This window comes from Oncorhynchus mykiss, chromosome 26 (assembly GCF_057628025.1).
Source record: "Oncorhynchus mykiss isolate SJ-2025 chromosome 26, ASM5762802v1, whole genome shotgun sequence".
Classification (NCBI taxonomy): Eukaryota; Metazoa; Chordata; class Actinopteri; order Salmoniformes; family Salmonidae; genus Oncorhynchus; species Oncorhynchus mykiss.
In genome coordinates, this window is record NC_143047.1 from 9,038,311 (window position 1) to 9,058,277 (window position 19,967).

Here is a 19,967-nt window from a genome sequence, read left to right on the forward strand (position 1 = left end):
CATCGTGAAGAGGGTACGCAGCACTGTAAACACCATTGCCAAGGAGACTGGTGATTCCTGTAAACGTCATTTTCAAGAGATTCCAAATGTTACTATCAAACAGAAGGCACACAATAGCAGTAATATTCTACTACAGCATACCAGTGGTGTCTAGAAAGATACGACAGGTGTAATTTACAACCCTAAAGGAAACAAATTCATTGTAATATCCACAAGAGAGGCTTACCCATGGTGTATTTGGCTTTAGTGCATCTTGTACGTTTCAACACTTCATAAACCTAAATGGGTAAATAAACATAAATGTTTAAAAAAAAATAATAATACTTCCGCAATGTATTAAGACGATCTCAGGTAATAATCACATCCAAATAGGGCAGACATCCTGTCCTGTGCAATGAATTTGTTCAGAAATGGACCTCAGCTCCTGGCCATTAATGAACCACTCATAATGCACCGATGGGCAAGTTGTTTTCAAACGTCATGGCTATCTCCAAAGTCATTTTAGCTCAGTATTGATGTTTCTGTTGAGCGGTAAAGTTCTACACCATCTCCACTGGGAGCAACATCCGCTGATTGAGAAAGAATCCAATGGAAAGTAAATCACATGAACAAAACAAAATGCGTTTACTTGTGGTGTGAGGGGCTTTTTATTGACTTGCCCATCATTCAAGCAGATCTATAGTACTTACTATTGAGGCCCTGGTTTTGCTGTCGAAGAAAGACTCTCTGTCTGAGAGATCAAACCTGTTAATACAGAAGACAGAGGAGCTTTCTGTCAGTGGTTGATTTAAAGAGCCATGTACTCAACCAGGAGAAGCTATGTTCGTGTTCCGTGCAGACATGTCATATCAGATTTGTAGGTACGTGGACAGCGATGTTTTTTTTCTTTTCTGGCCAAGATGTCCCACACACGTGCTGTCATTAGTTAGACCAGACATACAATACAAGGTGGTTACAAGGAGAATATGGTTGCAACATGTATTGGTAGCTAGGGTTAGTCAGCAGCCTGGCCTACACAGTGTTCATTGAGAGTCAGGAGCTCAAAATAGCCTGTAACCTCTATGCCCACTCTCTTGAATAAAATCCAGCTTGTTTACTAGCTTCGCTTGAAACACATTCAAACATTGTTCTTTTTACAATACATAATATTCTAACATCCAAACGCGGATGAATTATGCCTTGAACATCATTAAAAATAATATTGAATCGCAGAGTGGATCTCTTCCAAACAACATCTTTGTTCAGATTTTGTATCCGTTGATTTTGTGCCTGTTGATTTTGTGCCTGTTGATTTTGGGCCTGTTGATTTTGGGCCTGTTGATTGCACCTCTACATTAAAACCGTCATGGCACAGTGGGGCCATTAACCATGTCAAAAATGACAAAGAGCTCGAGACTGGTGAAGACTGCGGGGGTAGAAGAACCCTTTAAATTACATTTATTTCAGCTCAGCCATATCACATGATGGGGAAACGCACCTACTGAGATGAATAATTACAGGTAGCAGCCTGTATCATTCAGGTACAGCCTGTATCATTCATACATAATCACATATTCTGCACATAAAAGCATCCAGCTCACTAATTACAATCTTTAACACTAAAACTGCTGGGCCTTGTGGGACCCCCCTTCAAGCAAATGAGCAGTCATTTTGACTGCGACATTCTTACAGTGTAATTCATATTTCATATATGCTATTGCAAAAAGTATCCTTTGGTTGTGTTTATGAAGGTCTAAGGTAACAGAATACTCATTATTTCATTTCAAATAGCAATTGCATTTTCATTAGTTTATGTTACTGTAAAACACAAAAATGCAGGTGTTTAGTGGAGTGCCTTTGTTACAGCTATGAAACAGAAAGCATACAGTACGTCCATTGAACACGCTAACAGCTTCCTTTTATAATGACCCCCCCCCCCCCCACACACACACACACACACAAAAAGTAATACCCCAACCACCAAGGTGCGCAGTCAGCAAGACGCACAGTCTAATGATGAAAACATCAGTAGCCTAAACATCATTATAAGTGTGCTTGATAAATACTGAAAATCAGCACATATGCAATAATGGCATTATAAGAAGTGTCGATATGACAGTAGTGAAAAATAGTCAATTATTTATTCGCTGGATACCATGGCGAATTTGTTTGTATCTTTGTCATCAAAATGGAGGTAACGCATGATCTCTCTGAAGCAATCCCGTGACAAGTTTTCTCGAAATAAAAGTATCCCATTCAAGTCTGACCAAAAGCTCTCCATACACACGCTCTTTCCACCGAATACTCTACGGACATACCGGATTAAAATGAACACTTCCAGGTCATCAACAGACAGATCCCAGGAAGTGTCCTTACTCTGTAATGACATTTGGTGTTGATAATCTCCATGGAGCAGTGTCATTGGCAAGTTCTATCCAAATGGTGCCATCCCTTCTGCTCTCCTCTCTCACTGTTCCATTTGGTTGTGGCGGGGTAACCTACGCAGTTCCCACCATTCTGGCTTTCTTTTTGCACTTAAGCCTAGAAGGTGTAGGTTATTCAGGCTGAGGCTCAGAATCCGAAGAATAATCATCATGATTCATTTCTTCCCCGCCATCTGAGTCATTTTCATTCGGATCTTGTAGCATCGCTAAGGCAACATGTGCATCCATTCATCTTGGTCTTCTTGCCATTGTAAATTACGCACGCGCTCACTATGTACACTATGTACTCCCCCAATGATTTCTTTTTTAAATGGCATGTCCTCGTATATAACTCCAGTTCTGTTTGTCATATTGAGATTCTAACAACGGCAGTGTGTTATATAGACCTATTTAGGAAAAAGTCAAGGACAGAGGCGGGCAAAACGGAAAAAATGGCAGAGTAATAATTGTTTTAAAACTTATGAGCAGTCAAAATGACTGCTTTAGCGGTTCTAGTGTTAATAACGCCACAACCTGTGCTGTAATGATTTAAATAGCTATACTGTGGCATTGTACCCATGTCTTGCATTGAAAATAAATGTCTTTCCGATTGCAATAAACATTTCAAGCCACTTTAAATTTCTCACATGCATAGTACTGGAAGTATACCCATTAACCTTTGAGCTCTGCATCGTTGATCACTTGTCAGAATGTATTTAATGTTCAATGATGAGACTAAACCCCTGAAGCAATGCCACAGGTCTCAGTGCTACTACTATACTCACAGGTGCTGCTTTTCCCTGGAGAAAGGGTGGGAGAGATGCTTCACATTTTGGGCTCTATTCGGCTCCACTTTAGGATGAAGTGGCGCAGTCGCTTTGCGGATGAACAGATTGATCCTCTCCACCACATCACTTCCCTGTTTGACCTCGTACACCTGAAGGGAAAGGGGAAACAGGAAGAAAACATGTTGAGAAATGAGTGCATGAAAGGCTATCAGTTTCATTTTACTTAACAACTTTACTTGAACAACTTAGTCATTTAACAGAACACTCTTATCCAGAGCGACTTACGATTAGTGCCTTCATCTTATGATAGCTAGGTGAGACAACAGCCCATCACAATCGTATCAAGGACATGTTCCCTCAACAACGTGTTTATCAGTCACTGGCTTTACTGGGGCTCTCTCATGCCGTCCCTGGAGGGGGTGCGTCACCTGAGTGGGTTGAGTCACTGATGTGGTCATCCTGTCTGGGTTGGCGCCCCCCCCCCCCCCCCCCCTTAAGTTGTGCCGTGGCGGAGGTCTTTGTGGGCTATACTCAGCCTTGTCTCAGGATGGTAAGTTGGTGGTTGAAGATATCCCTCTAGTGGTGTGGGGACTGTGCTTTGGCAAAGTGGGTGGGGTTATATCCTTCCTGTTTGGCCCTGTCCGGGGGTGTCCTCGGAGTGGGCCACAGTGTCTCCTGACCCCTCCTGTCTCAGCCTCCAGTATTTATGCTGCAGTAGTTTATGTGTCGGGGGGCTAGGGTCAGTTTGTTATATCTGGAGTACTTCTCCTGTCCTATTCGGTGTCCTGTGTGAATCTAAGTGTGCGTTCTCTAATTCTCTCCTTCTCTCTTTCTCTCTCTCGGAGGACCTGAGCCCTAGGACCATGCCCCAGGACTACCTGACATGATGACTCCTTGCTGTCCCCAGTCCACCTGGCTGTGCTGCTGCTCCAGTTTCAACTCTTCTGCCTTATTATTATTCGACCATGCTGATCATTTATGAACATTTGAACATCTTGGCCATGTTCTGTTATAATCTCCACCCGGCACAGCCAGAAGAGGACTGGCCATCCCACATATCCATGTCCTGCTCACTATACCTTATCCAACCTATTAGTTCCACCACCCACACATGCAATGACATCTCCTGGTTTCAATGATGTTTCTAGAGACAATATCTCTCTCTTCATCACTCAATACCTAGGTTTACCTCCACTGTATTCACATCCTACCTTACCTTTGTCTGTACATTATACCTTGATGCTATTTTATCGCCCCCAGAAACCTCCTTTTACTCTCTGTTCCAGACGTTCTAGACGACCAATTCTTATTGCTTTTAGTCGCACCCTTATTCTACTCCTCCTATGTTCCTCTGGCGATGTAGAGGTGAATCCAGGCCCTGCAGTGCCTAGCTCCACTCCTATTCCCCAGGCGCTCTCTTTTGACGACTTCTGTAACCGTAATAGCCTTGGTTTCATGCATGTTAACATTAGAAGCCTCCTCCCTAAGTTTGTTCTATTCACTGCTTTAGCACACTCTGCCAACCCGGATGTTCTAGCTGTGTCTGAATCCTGGCTTAGGAAGACCACCAAAAATTCAGACATTTTAATTCCAAACTACAACATTTTCAGACAAGATAGAACTGCCAAAGGGGGCGGTGTTGCAATTTACTGCAAAGATAGCCTGCAGAGTTCTGTCCTACTATCCAGGTCTGTACCCAAACAATTTGAACTTCTACTTTTAAAAATCCACCTTTCTAAAAACAAGTCTCTCACCGTTGCCGCCTGCTATAGACCACCCTCTGCCCCCAGCTGTGCTCTGGACACCATATGTGAACTGATTGCCCCCCATCTATCTTCAGAGCTCGTGCTGCTAGGCGACCTAAACTGGAACATGCTTAACACCCCAGCCATCCTACAATCTAAACTTGATGCCCTCAATCTCACACAAATTATCAATGAACCTACCAGGTACCTCCCCAAAGCCTTAAACACGGGCACCCTCATAGATATCATCCTAACCAACTTCCCCTCTAAATACACCTCTGCTGTCTTCAACCAAGATCTCAGCGATCACTGCCTCATTGCCTGCATCCGTAATGGGTCAGCGGTCAAACGACCTCCTCTCATCACTGTAAAACGCTCCCTGAAACACTTCAGCGAGCAGGCCTTTCTAATCGACCTGGCCGGGGTATCCTGGAAGGATATTGACCTCATCCCGTCAGTAGAGGATGCCTGGATATTTTTTTAAAATGCCTTCCTAACCATCTTAAATAAACATGCCCCATTCAAGAAATTTAGAACCAGGAACAGATATAGCCCTTGGTTCTCCCCAGACCTGACTGCCCTTAATCAACACAAAAACGTCCTATGGCGTTCTGCATTAGCATCGAACAGCCCCCGTGATATGCAGCTGTTCAGGGAAGCTAGAAACCATTATACACAGGCAGTTAGAAAAGCCAAGGCTAGCTTTTTCAAGCAGAAATTTGCTTCTTGCAACACTAACTCAAAAAAGTTCTGGGACACTGTAAAGTCCATGGAGAATAAGAACACCTCCTCCCAGCTGCCCACTGCACTGAAGATAGGAAACACTGTCACCACTGATAAATCCACCATAATTGAAAATTTCAATAAGCATTTTTCTACTGCTGGCCATGCTTTCCACCTGGCTACTCCTACCCCTGTCAACAGCACTGCACCCCCAACAGCAACTCGCCCAAGCCTTCCCCATTTCTCCTTCTCCCAAATCCATTCAGCTGATGTTCTGAAAGAGCTGCAAAATCTGGACCCCTACAAATCAGCCGGGCTAGACAATCTGGACCCTTTCTTTCTAAAATTATCTGCCGAAATTGTTGCCACCCCTATTACTAGCCTGTTCAACCTCTCTTTCGTGTCGTCTGAGATTCCCAAAGATTGGAAAGCAGCTGCGGTCATCCCCCTCTTCAAAGGGGGGGACACTCTTGACCCAAACTGCTACAGACCTATATCTATCCTACCATGCCTTTCTAAGGTCTTCGAAAGCCAAGTCAACAAACAGATTACCGACCATTTTGAATCTCACCATACCTTCTCTGCTATGCAATCTGGTTTCAGAGCTGGTCATGGGTGCACCTCAGCCACGCTCAAGGTCCTAAACGATGTCTTAACCGCCATCGATAAGAAACATTACTGTGCAGCCGTATTCATTGATCTGGCCAAGGCTTTCGACTCTGTCAATCACCACATCCTCATCGGCAGACTCAACAGCCTTGGTTTCTCAAATGATTGCCTCGCCTGGTTCACCAACTACTTCTCTGATAGAGTTCAGTGTGTCAAATCTGAGGGTCTGTTGTCCGGACCTCTGGCAGTCTCTATGGGGGTGCCACAGGGTTCAATTCTTGGACCGACTCTCTTCTCTGTATACATCAATGAGGTCGCTCTTGCTGCTGGTGAGTCTCTGATCCACCTCTACGCAGACGACACCATTCTGTATACTTCCGGCCCTTCTTTGGACACTGTGTTAATAACCCTCCAGGCAAGCTTCAATGCCATACAACTCTCCTTCCGTGGCCTCCAACTGCTCTTAAATACAAGTAAAACTAAATGCATGCTCTTCAACCGATCACTACCTGCACCTACCCGCCTGTCCAACATCACTACTCTGGACGGCTCTGACTTAGAATACGTGGACAACTACAAATACTTAGGTGTCTGGTTAGACTGTAAACTCTCCTTCCAGACCCATATCAAACATCTCCAATCCAAAGTTAAATCTAGAATTGGCTTCCTATTTCGCAACAAAGCATCCTTCACTCATGCTGCCAAACATACCCTTGTAAAACTGACCATCCTACCAATCCTCGACTTTGGCGATGTAATTTACAAAATAGCCTCCAATACCCTACTCAACAAACTGGATGCAGTCTATCACAGTGCAATCCGTTTTGTCACCAAAGCCCCATACACTACCCACCATTGCGACCTGTACGCTCTCGTTGGCTGGCCCTCGCTTCATACTCGTCGCCAAACCCACTGGCTCCATGTCATCTACAAGACCCTGCTAGGTAAAGTCCCCCCTTATCTCAGCTCGCTGGTCACCATAGCATCTCCCACCTGTAGCACACGCTCCAGCAGGTATATCTCTCTAGTCACCCCCAAAACCAATTCTTTCTTTGGCCGCCTCTCTTTCCAGTTCTCTGCTGCCAATGACTGGAACGAACTACAAAAATCTCTGAAACTGGAAACACTTATCTCCCTCACTAGCTTTAAGCACCAACTGTCAGAGCAGCTCACAGATTACTGCACCTGTACATAGCCCACATATAATTTAGCCCTATCAACTACCTCTTTCCCAACTGTATTTAATTTATTTATTTATTTTGCTCCTTTGCACCCCATTATTTTTATTTCTACTTTGCACATTCTTCCATTGCAAAACTACCATTCCAGTGTTTTACTTGCTATATTGTATTTACCTTGCCACCAAGGCCTTTTTTTTGCCTTTACCTCCCTTCTCACCTCATTTGCTCACATTGTATATAGACTTGTTTATACTTTATTATTGACTGTATGTTTGTTTTACTCCATGTGTAACTCTGTGTTGTTGTATCTGTCGAACTGCTTTGCTTTATCTTGGCCAGGTCGCAATTGTAAATGAGAACTTGTTCTCAACTTGCCTACCTGGTTAAATGAAGGTAAAATAAAAAAAAAATATATATGCTCTCTCTAATTCTCTCTTTCTTTCTCTCTCTCGGAGGACCTGAGCCCTAGGACCATGCCCCAGGAATACCTGACATGATGACTCCTTGCTGTCCCCAGTCCACCTGACTGTGCTGCTGCTCCAGTTTCAACTATTCTGCCTTATTATTATTCGACCATGCTGGTCATTTATGAACATTTGAACATCTTGACCATGTTTTGTTATAATCTCCACCCGGCACAGCCAGAAGAGGACTGGCCACCCCACATAGCCTGGTTCCTCTCTAGGTTTCTTCCTAGGTTTTGGCCTTTCTAGGGAGTTTTTCCTAGCCACCGTGCTTCTTCACCTGCATTGCTTGCTGTTTGGGGTTTTAGGCTGGGTTTCTGTACAGCACTTTGAGATATCAGCTGATGTACGAAGGGCTATATAAAATAAATTTGATTGATTGATTGATCAGCAACGTCAGTGCTAGTAGAAAAAGACCAGTCCCTTTTAACTTTTTTTTTGGGGGGGGGGGGGGGGGGGAGGAGAAGGGGGGGGGGGGGGGGGGGGGGGGCGTCGGGGCGCTGTGAGAGTTATTTAAGGTACTCTTTAAAAAGAGAGAGGGTTTTAGACCTTTCAGAAGCCGTGTAGGGACTTCGCTGTCCTGATTTTAGGGGAAAGCGTGTTCTCACATTGGGGTGCTAAGAGAGGGAAGAACTTTGACTGGCCAGAGCGGGAGCTGCCTTCCCATAGAAACTGACCAGTGATCTACAGTGATCCATCTAAAGGCAGGCCATACCTTTTTGGTGGGCATCTTGAGCTTCATGAATTCTGCCTCCCGACAGAGCACATTCCAGGGAGCATGGATCTTCAGGAAGCCAATTCCTGGGATTTTGTTCTGGAAAACAGAGCATGTGATGTTGAATAAAATAATAATAATAAGGCAAAAGGTTTTCATGGATATTTTAATGTGCGATGAAATAAGTTTCCCCTGTTTTATTTGCGTGATATATGTGTCCCTAGAATGAAGCTAATGTCACATCTCTAAGGACTAATCAGTCTCTCCAAGGTAAAGCACAGCAATGCTACTGCAGCATTGCAACTGAAAAAAAGTCGCAATGCTACAATAGCAAGGATTGTTGTTGGTTTGAGTCAGCCAACGGCTGTATCCACTTGAATAGAAAGCAATGTCTCATAGTCTAATATATACAGGATAAAAGTTCTCTCTCCACAATCTCCTCTATCAAAAACAACAGTGGTTATGTAAGTCCCTCTCATATGCTCCTGACCTACATCCTCACACCTCCCAGCCCACTTCAGGGTCCTGGCCCTGTCTGTTGAGAACACTGTGGCAGACTACACTTTTCACAGCAATATCAAGCAGAACAGATCCTGCCAATTCTATTTTGGGGCTTTGGTTCGATTATCCACAAACAACCCTCATTCATGGACAAAGTAAATTAATAAAATAAAACAGGGAGGGTTTTTCTGACTTACTCATCAACAAAGCATACAGATGTTGTCAATAAGTATCAAATCCTTTTGAATTTGCCTTAATATCACTCAAAACAAAACTTCAACCCATGTGAGCAACAATCACTAAATGGTAAGAGACCACTTCATGCATGCAATAGGAACCCAACTCCCACAGAACCACATGCCTCCTACCATTTTTCTGCCAAGCAAGGGAGGTTTGCAACGTAAGCCCCTCAGCCCTCGTTTTTAGTCGGCTTTGGGAGTGTACAATTATGTTCACTCCGGGGCACAAGTCATTTTTCCAACAATTGTTGACAGACAGATTATTTCACTTATAATTCACTGTATCACAATTCCAGTGGGTCAGAAGTTTACATACACTAAGTTGACTGTGCCTTTAAACAGCTTGTAAAATTCCCGAAAATTATGTCATGGCTTTAGAAGCTTCTGATAAGCTCTTTTGAGTCAAAAGAGCTCATTCGAGTCAATTGGAGGTGTACCTGTGGATGTATTTCAAGGCCTACTTTCAAACTCAGTGCCTCTTTGCTTGACATCATGGAAAAATCAAAAGAAATCAGCCAAGACCTAAACATTTTTTTTGTAGACCACAAGTCTGGTTCATCCTTGGGAGCAATTTCCAAACGCCAAGAAGGTACCACGTTCATCTGTACAAACAATAGTACGCAAGTATAAACACCATTGGACCACGCAGCCGTCATTCCGCTCAGGAAGGAGACGTGTTCTGTCTCCTAGAGATGAACGTACTTTGGTGTGAAAAGTGCAAATCAATCCCAGAACAAAAGCAAAGGACCTTGTGAAGATGCTGGAGGAAACAGGTACAAAATTATTTATATCCACAGTAAAACGAGTCCTATATCGACATAACCTGAAAGGTCACTCAGCAAGGAAGAAGCCACTGCTCCAAAACCGCCATAAAAAAGACAGACTACAGTTTGCAACTGCATATGGGGACAAAGATCATACTTTTTTGGAGAAATGTCCTCTGGTCTGATGAAACAAAAATAGAACTGTTTGGCCATAATGACCAAACCATGTTTGGAGGAAAAAGATGAAGCTTGCAAGCTAAAGAACACCATCCCAACCGTGAAGCACGGGGGTGGCAGCATCATGTTGTGGGGGTGCTTTGCTGCAGGAGGGACTGGTGCACTTCCAAAAATAGATGGCATCATGAGGAAGGAAAATTAGGTGGATGTAACCTTCTGACCCACTGGGAATGTGATGAAAGAAATTAAAGCTGAAATAAATCATTATCTCTACTATTATTTCACATTCTTAAAAATAAAGTGGTGATACTAACTGACCTAAAACAGGGAATTTTTACTTGTATTAAATATCAGGAATTGTGAAAAACTGAGTTTAAATGTATTTGGCTAAGGTGTATGTAAACTTCCGACTTCAATTGTAAGTAGACATGCACTCACAATTGACTGTAGCGCATATAAAGTACCCACAAGCTACCGGTGGCTGAAAACACAATCATCACAGGATGAGGAAGTGATGAATTTCCAGCCAAAGGTGGTCCATTTAATAATCATTCCTTCCTCTCTCGCCCCTTGCCCTGCAAGTGTATACTCATCAGACGTCATGATACATCATCAGAAGTGTCCACTTAATTTAAGGACTGAGGGGATAGGGTGTGTCTTTTAAGTGTTTGGTCCGCAGCCAATGTATCTTGGGTCTTGATCAATGTAACGATTTATGATGAATGAGTAATGATTAATGGGTCTATAGCCACTCCCTAGTGTATATAATAACCTATGACATTAGGCCTCTTTAAGCTTGTAAGGCTGAAAATAATTAATCCCATTGTAGGGAAAATCTATTGCACATGCTGTCCTTTCTTATCAGATATATCTTTGATGAAAGCTGTTCATTTGATTAAGATCAATAATGTGACGAATGCAGGTCAATTGTAGATTTGAAAAATCATATCTGATCACAGTAAACCCTCAACGCAAGAGGAAGTTCAATGTGCTTTGTTCCGGTATGAAGAAGATACGTGATACAATCGCTACATGAACAATAGATGGACAAATGTCAACCAGTCAAAATGAGGAGGAATGGAGAATTAAGTTGCGTGCAATGGAACAACATGACCTCAAAGACAATATCTGAACACTGATTGCCAAGATGTGAAAGAATGCAGCTAGCTACAAGCAAGCATCTAGTCTAAATGCACAACCACACCAGGGATTGAATATTACACCAGAATATTACGTAATATATTATTGACGAATATTATTGAATATTACGCCATTACACCAGGGATTGAGTCTACGACAAAATAGGTTGATCAACATTTTTTGTATCAGTTAGGTTAGGCAGTCTAATTGCTAGGTTATTCCAAAAAGACTTTGAGATGTTCTACTGTTGAGGTTTTCAAACATGTGGGGAAAACACAGTCCAAGGCCACTAACTCACCCCCTCATCCTTCTCTAGCTCCAGGCCCATCTCTCGAAGGTTATCCTCAAACTCAGTCTGGCGGAAGCGCTTGTCATCCTCATGGTAGTCAAGGCGATGCTTGTGGGCAGCAACCTCAGGGTCTTCTTTGGGTGGTGGCGTGTCCCGACCTCTCATCATGCTCAGACTGCGGCGCAGGCTCCTGAGGATGCGGTAATCCCCGAAGTGGGATGTCTTGCGACGAAAACTCTGGGGTTTCTGGATATGATATGTGAGAACATAGTCCACCCGCCGCTGGCCATCCTGGAATGTAGGCCCCTGTTTTGGGCCTGCCTCATCTGACTTGAGGGAGTTCAAGGGCTGAGAAGAGAGAGAAAGGGGGATTATAGTTTTAATGGAGACATGTTGGCAGATCATGAGGAGAAGGCATGTGTCATTCTAGCCTGTGAGAGTTTGTTGTGTGTACATCTGTTTATCTTTTAAAATTGCAAAAGCTTAAGCCTTGTGGATAGTCAAATCCCCTCCACCGTGATAAATCAGTGCACTCAACCATATCTCTGCTACTGCCTTCTCCAAGGAGTGGGAATTGAATCATTTTGTACAGATTAAATGCTGCCCCTCAAAAGATGACAAAAGAATCGTTGCACCCTGCAACACATTACGTTAGACTTTCTCATAATACTGTCCTAATCCTCATGAAGACATACTGTACCTGAAGACCAGTGACCAAATCAATTATACGCTACTTGACAGTACGACTCATAGAGGAACATATGGTTACAAAGTGACTCTGGTGTTTGTCTTCACCTGTGACTTAAAAACATTTCTGCTTCATTGTCCTTGAATACATTATTTGTTAGTGTGAAATGTTAGTGTGAAATTAGATTTGGCAGCAAATTGAAGTAAGGTTTTAAATTAAATGGAATGTTTAATATCTATATATATAGTGCCAGTCAAAAGTTTGGACACGGCTACTCATTCAAGGGTTTTTCTTTATTTTTACTCTTTTATATAATAATAGTGAAGACATTAAAACTATGAAATAACATATATGGAATCATGTAGTAACCAAAAAAGTATTAACCAAATCAAAATATATTTTATGTTTTAGATTCTTCAAAGTAGCCACCCTTTGCCTTGATGACAGCTTTGTACACTCTTAGCATTCTCTCAACCAGATTAAACTGGAACGCTTTTCCAACAATCTTGAAGCAGTTCCCACATATGCTGACCACTTGTTGGTTACTTTTCCTTCACTCTGCGGTCCAACTCATCCCAAACCATCTCAATTGGGTTGAGGTCCGGTGATTGTGGAGGCCAGGTCATCTGTTGCAGCACTCCATCACTCTCCTTATTGGTAAAATAGCTCTTACACAGCCTGGAAGTATGTTGGGTCACTGTCCTGTTGAAAAACAAATGATAGCCCCACTAAGCGCAAACCAGATGGGATGGCGTATCACTGCAGAATGCTGTGATAGCCATGCTAGGTAAGTGTGCCTTGAATTCTAAATAAATCACAGACAGTGTCACCAGCAAAGCACCCCCACACTATCACACCTCCTCCTCCATGCTTCATGGTGGGAACCACACATGCAGAGATCATCCGTTCATCTACTCTGCGTCTCACAAAGACACGGCGGTTGGAACCAAAAATCTCAAATTTGGACTCATCAGACCAAAGGACAGATTTCCACCGGTCTAATGTCGATTGCTTGTGTTTCTTGGCCAAAGCAAGTATCTTCTTCTTATTGGTGTCCTTTAGTAGTGGTTTCTTTGCAGCAGTCTGAGCATGAAGGTCTGATTCACGCAGTCTCCTCTGAACAGTGATGCGTCTGTTACTTGAACTCTGGTAACTCTAATCAGCGTATCCTCTGCAGCAGAGGTAACTCTGGGTCTTCCTTTCCTGTGGCAGTCCTCATGAAAGCCAGTTTCATCATAGCGCTTGATGTTTTTTGTGGCTGCACTTGAAGAAACTTTCTGGATTTTCCAGATTGACTGACCTTCATGTCTTAAAGTAATGATGGACTGTCGTTTCTCTTTGCTTATTTGAGCTGTTCTTGCCATAATATGGACTTGGTCTTTTACCAGATAGGGATATCTTCTGTATACCAACCCTACCTTGTCGCAACACAACTGATTGGCTCGCATTAAGAAGGAAAGAAATCCCACATATGAACTTTTAAGAAGGCACACCTATTAATTTAAATGCATTTCAGTTGACTACCTTATGAAGCTGGTTGAGATAATGCCAAGAGTGTGCAAAGCTGTCATCAAGGCAAAGGGTGTGTAATGACTGTACTGTGAGGATCCAGATGGGTCGGATTAACTTTTCAGTGGATGACTTCGGCCAGACCCTCTCTCACCCACAGAGGGGGAGGAGGGAGCTGGTGGGGGGTTGACAGTTCACACCCTATTGTAAAATCAGGGATTAGAACTTTCCGCTATCTCCCTCTCCAAAATCACACAGGAATGTGCCTTTGTTTTCACAGACATTTCCCGCCGAAACTCTAACACGTTCTAAAGCAAATACTGTAACAATATTTCTAACATAGAACGTGGGGAATGATCAGAGGCGATCTAAAGAATACTAATGTAATTTTGGTTGTTATTTTGAGATGTCATTAAAAAAAATGATAAAGGAAATACTGTAACTTGAAAAGTATACACACTACATGTACGAAGTCTCCATCCTCCCCGTTGTGTATGAAATATGAAAAATTATGAAAGTGTTCTTGTTGACCTGTTCATACTGGAGTTCTAAATCTCTAATATCTCTTTTATGCATGTGATGTCAGAATGCGCTCACTGTTCCAAAATGTGTTGGTTACAGGACAGTTAATCCGCGCTGCCCTCAAACCAAGGCACGCTGCCTGTTTTTATTTATAGACTGTTTCAACTTGGCAATTTCAAATGATTTTCGAACACGTCTTTATTTTTTAACAACCGTTTGAATTGAAGTGTGTTCCACCTCCTTATTAATTCACATAAAAGTAGGCCATTTCACCTTTGCGGACAATAACTTTTTGGGCATTACTGACCCGGAAGCACCAATTGTTTCTGCAAATCAAGTCTACAGAAATTTGCTCGTCTCCAGTCAAAACAGCACCTGCACACACGTGTTCACATTTTCCATCTGGTGCCCGCATCACATTCATTGTTGTTTTCATTACTACATGATAATTCATTTGGAAATGTGTGCGTTCATATCAAAGTAAGTGCCTTATTACGTTATAATAGTTTCTGTATATCGTGTTCTGTCCTTTCTACTGTAGCTCACTATATGTATGGAGTGTAATATATTTGTATGTAATCCTTATAACCGCAGGCACGCGAGGTAACGTTGATAATTTCACATAACCTCTATGGTGTTATATTCAATCGTGCTTATGTAGCTAGCTACATTCTTCTATTAGCTCTCTAAAACATTGCTAATTGCGTCAGAGAAGTATTAGCTTGTGTTGTATTTTCAAGCTACCCAGGCCTTATGACCATGGTTTGTTTTCATTCAACCCTATTTAGCATAGCTCTGTTCTGCCCTGCCCTGCCCTTGTGGAGCAGATTCCTACTGTTATAACTCCTATTTGTGATTTTGTCAATGCGCTATATATATATATTTTTTTATAGCAGTGTTATTATGTTGCTTCTTTGTAATATTGTTTTATTGCTATAATCTGATATTGTATTCTAATTAGTAATGATCCCTGTTTACTCTGTACTTTCAGAAACCACACACACAAACAGTATTTGTCACTATCATCACTGGAAGTGGACATCTTTCGAGCGGAAGATTGAGGACAGCTTTGACGTGTGGACCACGTCCTGGACAAATCCTGTCTTCACGTCGCACACGACAAAGAACTTGACCCCAAACCTGTGCCTTTTGGAGGGAATATATTGATGGAACGCCAGCCTACCCTTCCATAACATCAGGGACTCATCAATGCATAGGTCCTTCTATTGCACAAAGACCCAACCAAATGCTGATGTCAGGCTGATAAGAACATTTACTATTTTGTGTAACGGGTCATTTAGGTTGGCATTAGCATTGTTGACAAAATGCAGGCATCGCAGCAGAACTAGGAAGCGGTTGGCAAAGACGGGAGTTACAAACATAGGATCTGTGCTCCAGTATTCTCTTAGGAAGTTCTTCTTTACTATTCCCATGAGAAGGACTGTCACCAGGAAGGTATACATTTCACTAATTGTGGTTGTCAACCATTTAGTGAGTTTTCCCCTCACTCCTGGCTCTCTCTTCTCCTGTAGCTCCAAGGCATAGCGATTGGTCTCCTCTACTATGTCTCCCAACAGCTTCTCTGTCAGAAACAGCTTGAAGCACTGCCTCAGGGGGAATGGAAAGGGGCTTTGCACTCCAGACTGGGACTCATCAAAGCAAACAGCAGGGCCAGGAGGGGTGAAATGGCTGGAGGCCTTCCAGCTACCACAGAACTCCTGTACTTCATCCACTGTCAGTCTGCCTCCATCACCACCAGCATCTTCAAAGGGACCTGGGACTTCGTCAGTGAACAAGGGGTCCTCAGATTCAGGGTTCTCAATGGCTACAAGGTTGGGGGCAGCTCCTCATTGTCGCTGTCAGAATCTGATTCCTGACTTTCATACCCAGACTCATTGTCAGAATTGATAAAAAAAATCTCTGGAATTTCCCCATTTGTAAGTTGTCTCCTTTTGAAAGACATTACTAATGCTACAGCTTAGCTCACTAGCTACATACATAAACAACAACACTGAATGTCTCAGAGTGGGAGTGAGAGGTTACGTGATTGACTGCCGGCACGCGCCACTTGTATCAATACATCACCATCACAAAATGTTTTTGTGACCTTCAGGCGCAGGCCATGTAAAGGTTCTCTCCAGTATAACCCTGATATATGGCCGCCAGCAGAGATTGACATCGGTCCTGTACAACAGTGCACAGCAGAAGCACAAGCAATATTATATATATATATACAAATATATATATTGTCATCCCAAGGGGACGGGGTATATGTTCCCATAACCAAATACTTTCTTCTGAGTATTTTGTTGTTATTTTCTTTATATTTTATTACTCTGACCTCTCAGCACACTGGCCATGTGATCGTACCAACATTCATTTCTAATTACTATAGCTATGCCTAATTCACATACTCTAGGCTCCACTTGTTTTATCAGCTGGAATTTAAAAGGAATTAACCATATGGCCAAGCGTAGCCGAGTGTTTGCTCATCTTAAGTCCAAGTCCGGACATTGTTTTTCTCCAAGAGACCCACCTCCGGTCCAGCGACCATGATAAACTAAAGACAGGATGGGTAGACCATATATTTCACTCCAACTTTGATGCTAAGGCCAGAGGGACAGCCATCCTTATCAGAAAAGGCACCCCGTTTGTCTCCTCCAATGTCATTTCGGATACTAACGGCAGATATATTATAGTGATGGGGAAATTGTTTAGCACACAGGTTATTCTGGCTAACCTCTGTGGTCCTAATTGGGATGACGCTATATTTTTCTCTGACCTCATTGCAACACTTCCTGACCTTACCTCTCATCACTTGATACTGCGCAGAGATTTCAATTGTGTATTGCATCCAAGTCTAGACAGATCCAGACCGAAGCCCAACAATGTAATTTCAAAATCAGGCGCAGTAATCAACTAATTTCTAGAATCTTATAATTTGTCTGATCCATGTAGGAGGAGCAATCCCTAAACATGACTCCTTTTTTTCTCCAGTCCGCCACTCATACTCTAGGATTGACTTTTTCCTGCTGGACAATATAATTTTTCCTTTTGTAACTAATAGTCAATTTCATAGCATCATCAGCTCAGACTATAGCTAGATATCCGCTTTCTGGACAGTACTGTGTCACAACGCACGTGGCAACTTGACCCACTGCTACTATCCTGTAGTGTTTAAAAAAAAATACACATCAACTCATATTGATGTGTTTTTACAGATCAACTGCACCCCTGACGTGTCTCCCTCTACTGTGTGGGAGTCATTAAAAGAATATCTAAGGGGCCAAATGATTTCATACAACAAACAGCGCACTAGATTTGGACAACAGATATGCCTCTTCTCTGACTCCTGAACTCTACAAATAGAGACTGCTACACCAATCAGAATTTGACAATCTCTCCACTAAACAAACATGAGCAGCTTCTGTTTAAGTCGAGGCAGACATTTTATGAACATGGAGAGAAAGCGGACAAGTTGTTATCTCATCAGCTTCGACAATCCGCTACCAGCAGCACCATACCTGAAATGTGTGTCGCAGCTGATTCAACTTCTACCTATCCCAAAGAAATCAACAATCAATTTAAGCAATTCTACTCTGCTCTTTACTCGTACTCTTCCTGACACATTTCGTATGCCTGCATTTCTAGACAATCTGGACATCCCCTGTCTCAATTCAGATGAACAAACCAACATGGATGCCTCCATAAGTGATAATGAAGCTACTCTGGCAATCCTGTCCATGCAGAGCGGTAAAGCTCCTGGGCCTGACGGTTTCCTATTGAGTTTTCTAAAGCATTCTCTTCTAAATTATCCCCTATCCTCAGCTCAATGTACATTGAAATCCTTTCTAGTCTGAAACTGCCACAGACACCTACCCAGGCGAGTATTTCGGTTTTGCTTAAAAAAGACAAGAATCCCCCAAGACTGTGGCTCATACCGCCCTATAAGCCTTTTGTGTTGCAATTTTAAAATTCTCACTAAGGTCCTCTCACACCGTTTAGAGACAGTGATGCCTAATATAATAATTAACTCTGACAGGTAGGCAATCTTTCTATAATATGAGCCGGCTATGTAATGTTCTTTATTCTGCCCACTCAACTCAACAGCCAGAGGTTGTCATCTCTCTTGATGCTGAAAAGGTTTTCGACCGGGTTGAGTGGGAATATCCATTTACGGTACTAGAGAGACTTGGGTTTGGCCCCTTATTCCTTTCCTGGATTAAGATGTTGATCTCGTCCCCAGTGGCTTCCGTTCACACCAAGGGGGGGGGGGGGGGGGTAGGCAGTGTTGCTGTTTATCCCCTTTCCTAATTGATATGGCTATTGAGCCTCTTGCTGTTGCCCTGTGGGTGGAGGAGAGGATTAAGGAAATACTAAATGGGCGACATAACTCTTCGTTTATACATTTCTAGCCCTGTGGAGTCTATACCCTATCTCTTGGACATGCTACAAGGTTTTGGGACATTCTCTGGTTATAAGTTAAACCTAACAAAAAAGTGTGCTCCTCCCCATTAATCAGTTAGCAGAAGAAACTGGGTATGCCAACTGTCACGACTTCCGCCGAGGTTGGCTCTCCTGCCTGTTCGGGCGGAGCTCGGCGGTCGTCGTCACCGTCCTACTAGCCACCACCGATCCCTTTTTCGTTTGTCTGTTGGTTTTGTCTTATTAGTTTCACCTGTGTGTATTTTAGTTTAATTAACGTCCTTATATGTAGTAGGTTGTCCCGCCCTTGTTTTGTGCGGGATTGTTTTGGATTCATGTATGTTGGGTTAATACGTGTGTGTTATTTTCTCCGATAATATTTTGATCCTGTGTTGGATTATTTCACCCTGCATATTTGGGTTGACCGTGTTTGGTTTTCGGAGAATAAATAACTATCGACTCACTGTAACCTGCTCTCTGCGCCTGATTCCACCCACCTTGATATTACGTGACAGAATCCCGCACCACCCATGGAATCAGCAGGAGCAGCCGCGTCTCCTCTCCCATCGATGGAGGAGAGAGTCCTCCACCACACCAGCGTGCTTCATCGGATTGGTTCTGCCATGGACCAAATGATGGAGAGGATGGATCGATGGGAGAGGAGTGGTCTTCCCACATCATCGCTATCACCCCCTTCTCCAGCACCTCCTGTTCCTGCGACCACATCGGGCTCCGGGGCTCTTCGGTTGACACTCCCACGGGAGTATGACGGAACGGCGGCTGGGTGCCAGGGTTTCCTCCTTCAACTGGAACTATACCTGGCTACCGTGCGTCCTGCTCCCTCTGGAGAGGAGAGTGTGAGCGCCCTCGTCTCCTGCTTGACTGGGCGAGCCCTCGAGTGGGCCAACGCAGTGTGGAATGGTCCGGACTCGGCGAGGGATAATTACCCAGAGTTCACCCGCCGATTCCGAGCTGTTTTTGACCATCCACCAGAGGGTCGGGCGGCGGGTGAACGGCTGTTCCACCTGCGGCAGGAGACGAGGAGCGCACAGGACTTCGCTCTGGAGTTCAGGACCTTGGCCGCAG

At 43.3% G+C, this 19,967-nt stretch overlaps 1 protein-coding gene across 2 annotated transcripts in view; it reads right to left on the minus strand.

Moving 5' to 3' along the window:
• LOC110506336 (anoctamin-1) overlaps positions 1 to 19,967 on the minus strand; it is a 65,518-nt gene that overhangs the window by 27,548 nt on the left and 18,003 nt on the right. For both annotated transcript variants that reach the window (XM_090221974.1, XM_036963701.2), the window contains exons 3-8: positions 11,747 to 12,085; positions 8,628 to 8,726; positions 3,188 to 3,339; positions 690 to 744; positions 227 to 278; positions 2 to 57 (exon numbers count right to left, since the gene is read on the minus strand). In XM_090221974.1, the coding sequence (XP_090078100.1) occupies positions 2 to 57; positions 227 to 278; positions 690 to 744; positions 3,188 to 3,339; positions 8,628 to 8,726; positions 11,747 to 12,085 (753 nt within the window). The remainder of the gene's footprint in view (position 1; positions 58 to 226; positions 279 to 689; positions 745 to 3,187; positions 3,340 to 8,627; positions 8,727 to 11,746; positions 12,086 to 19,967) is intronic.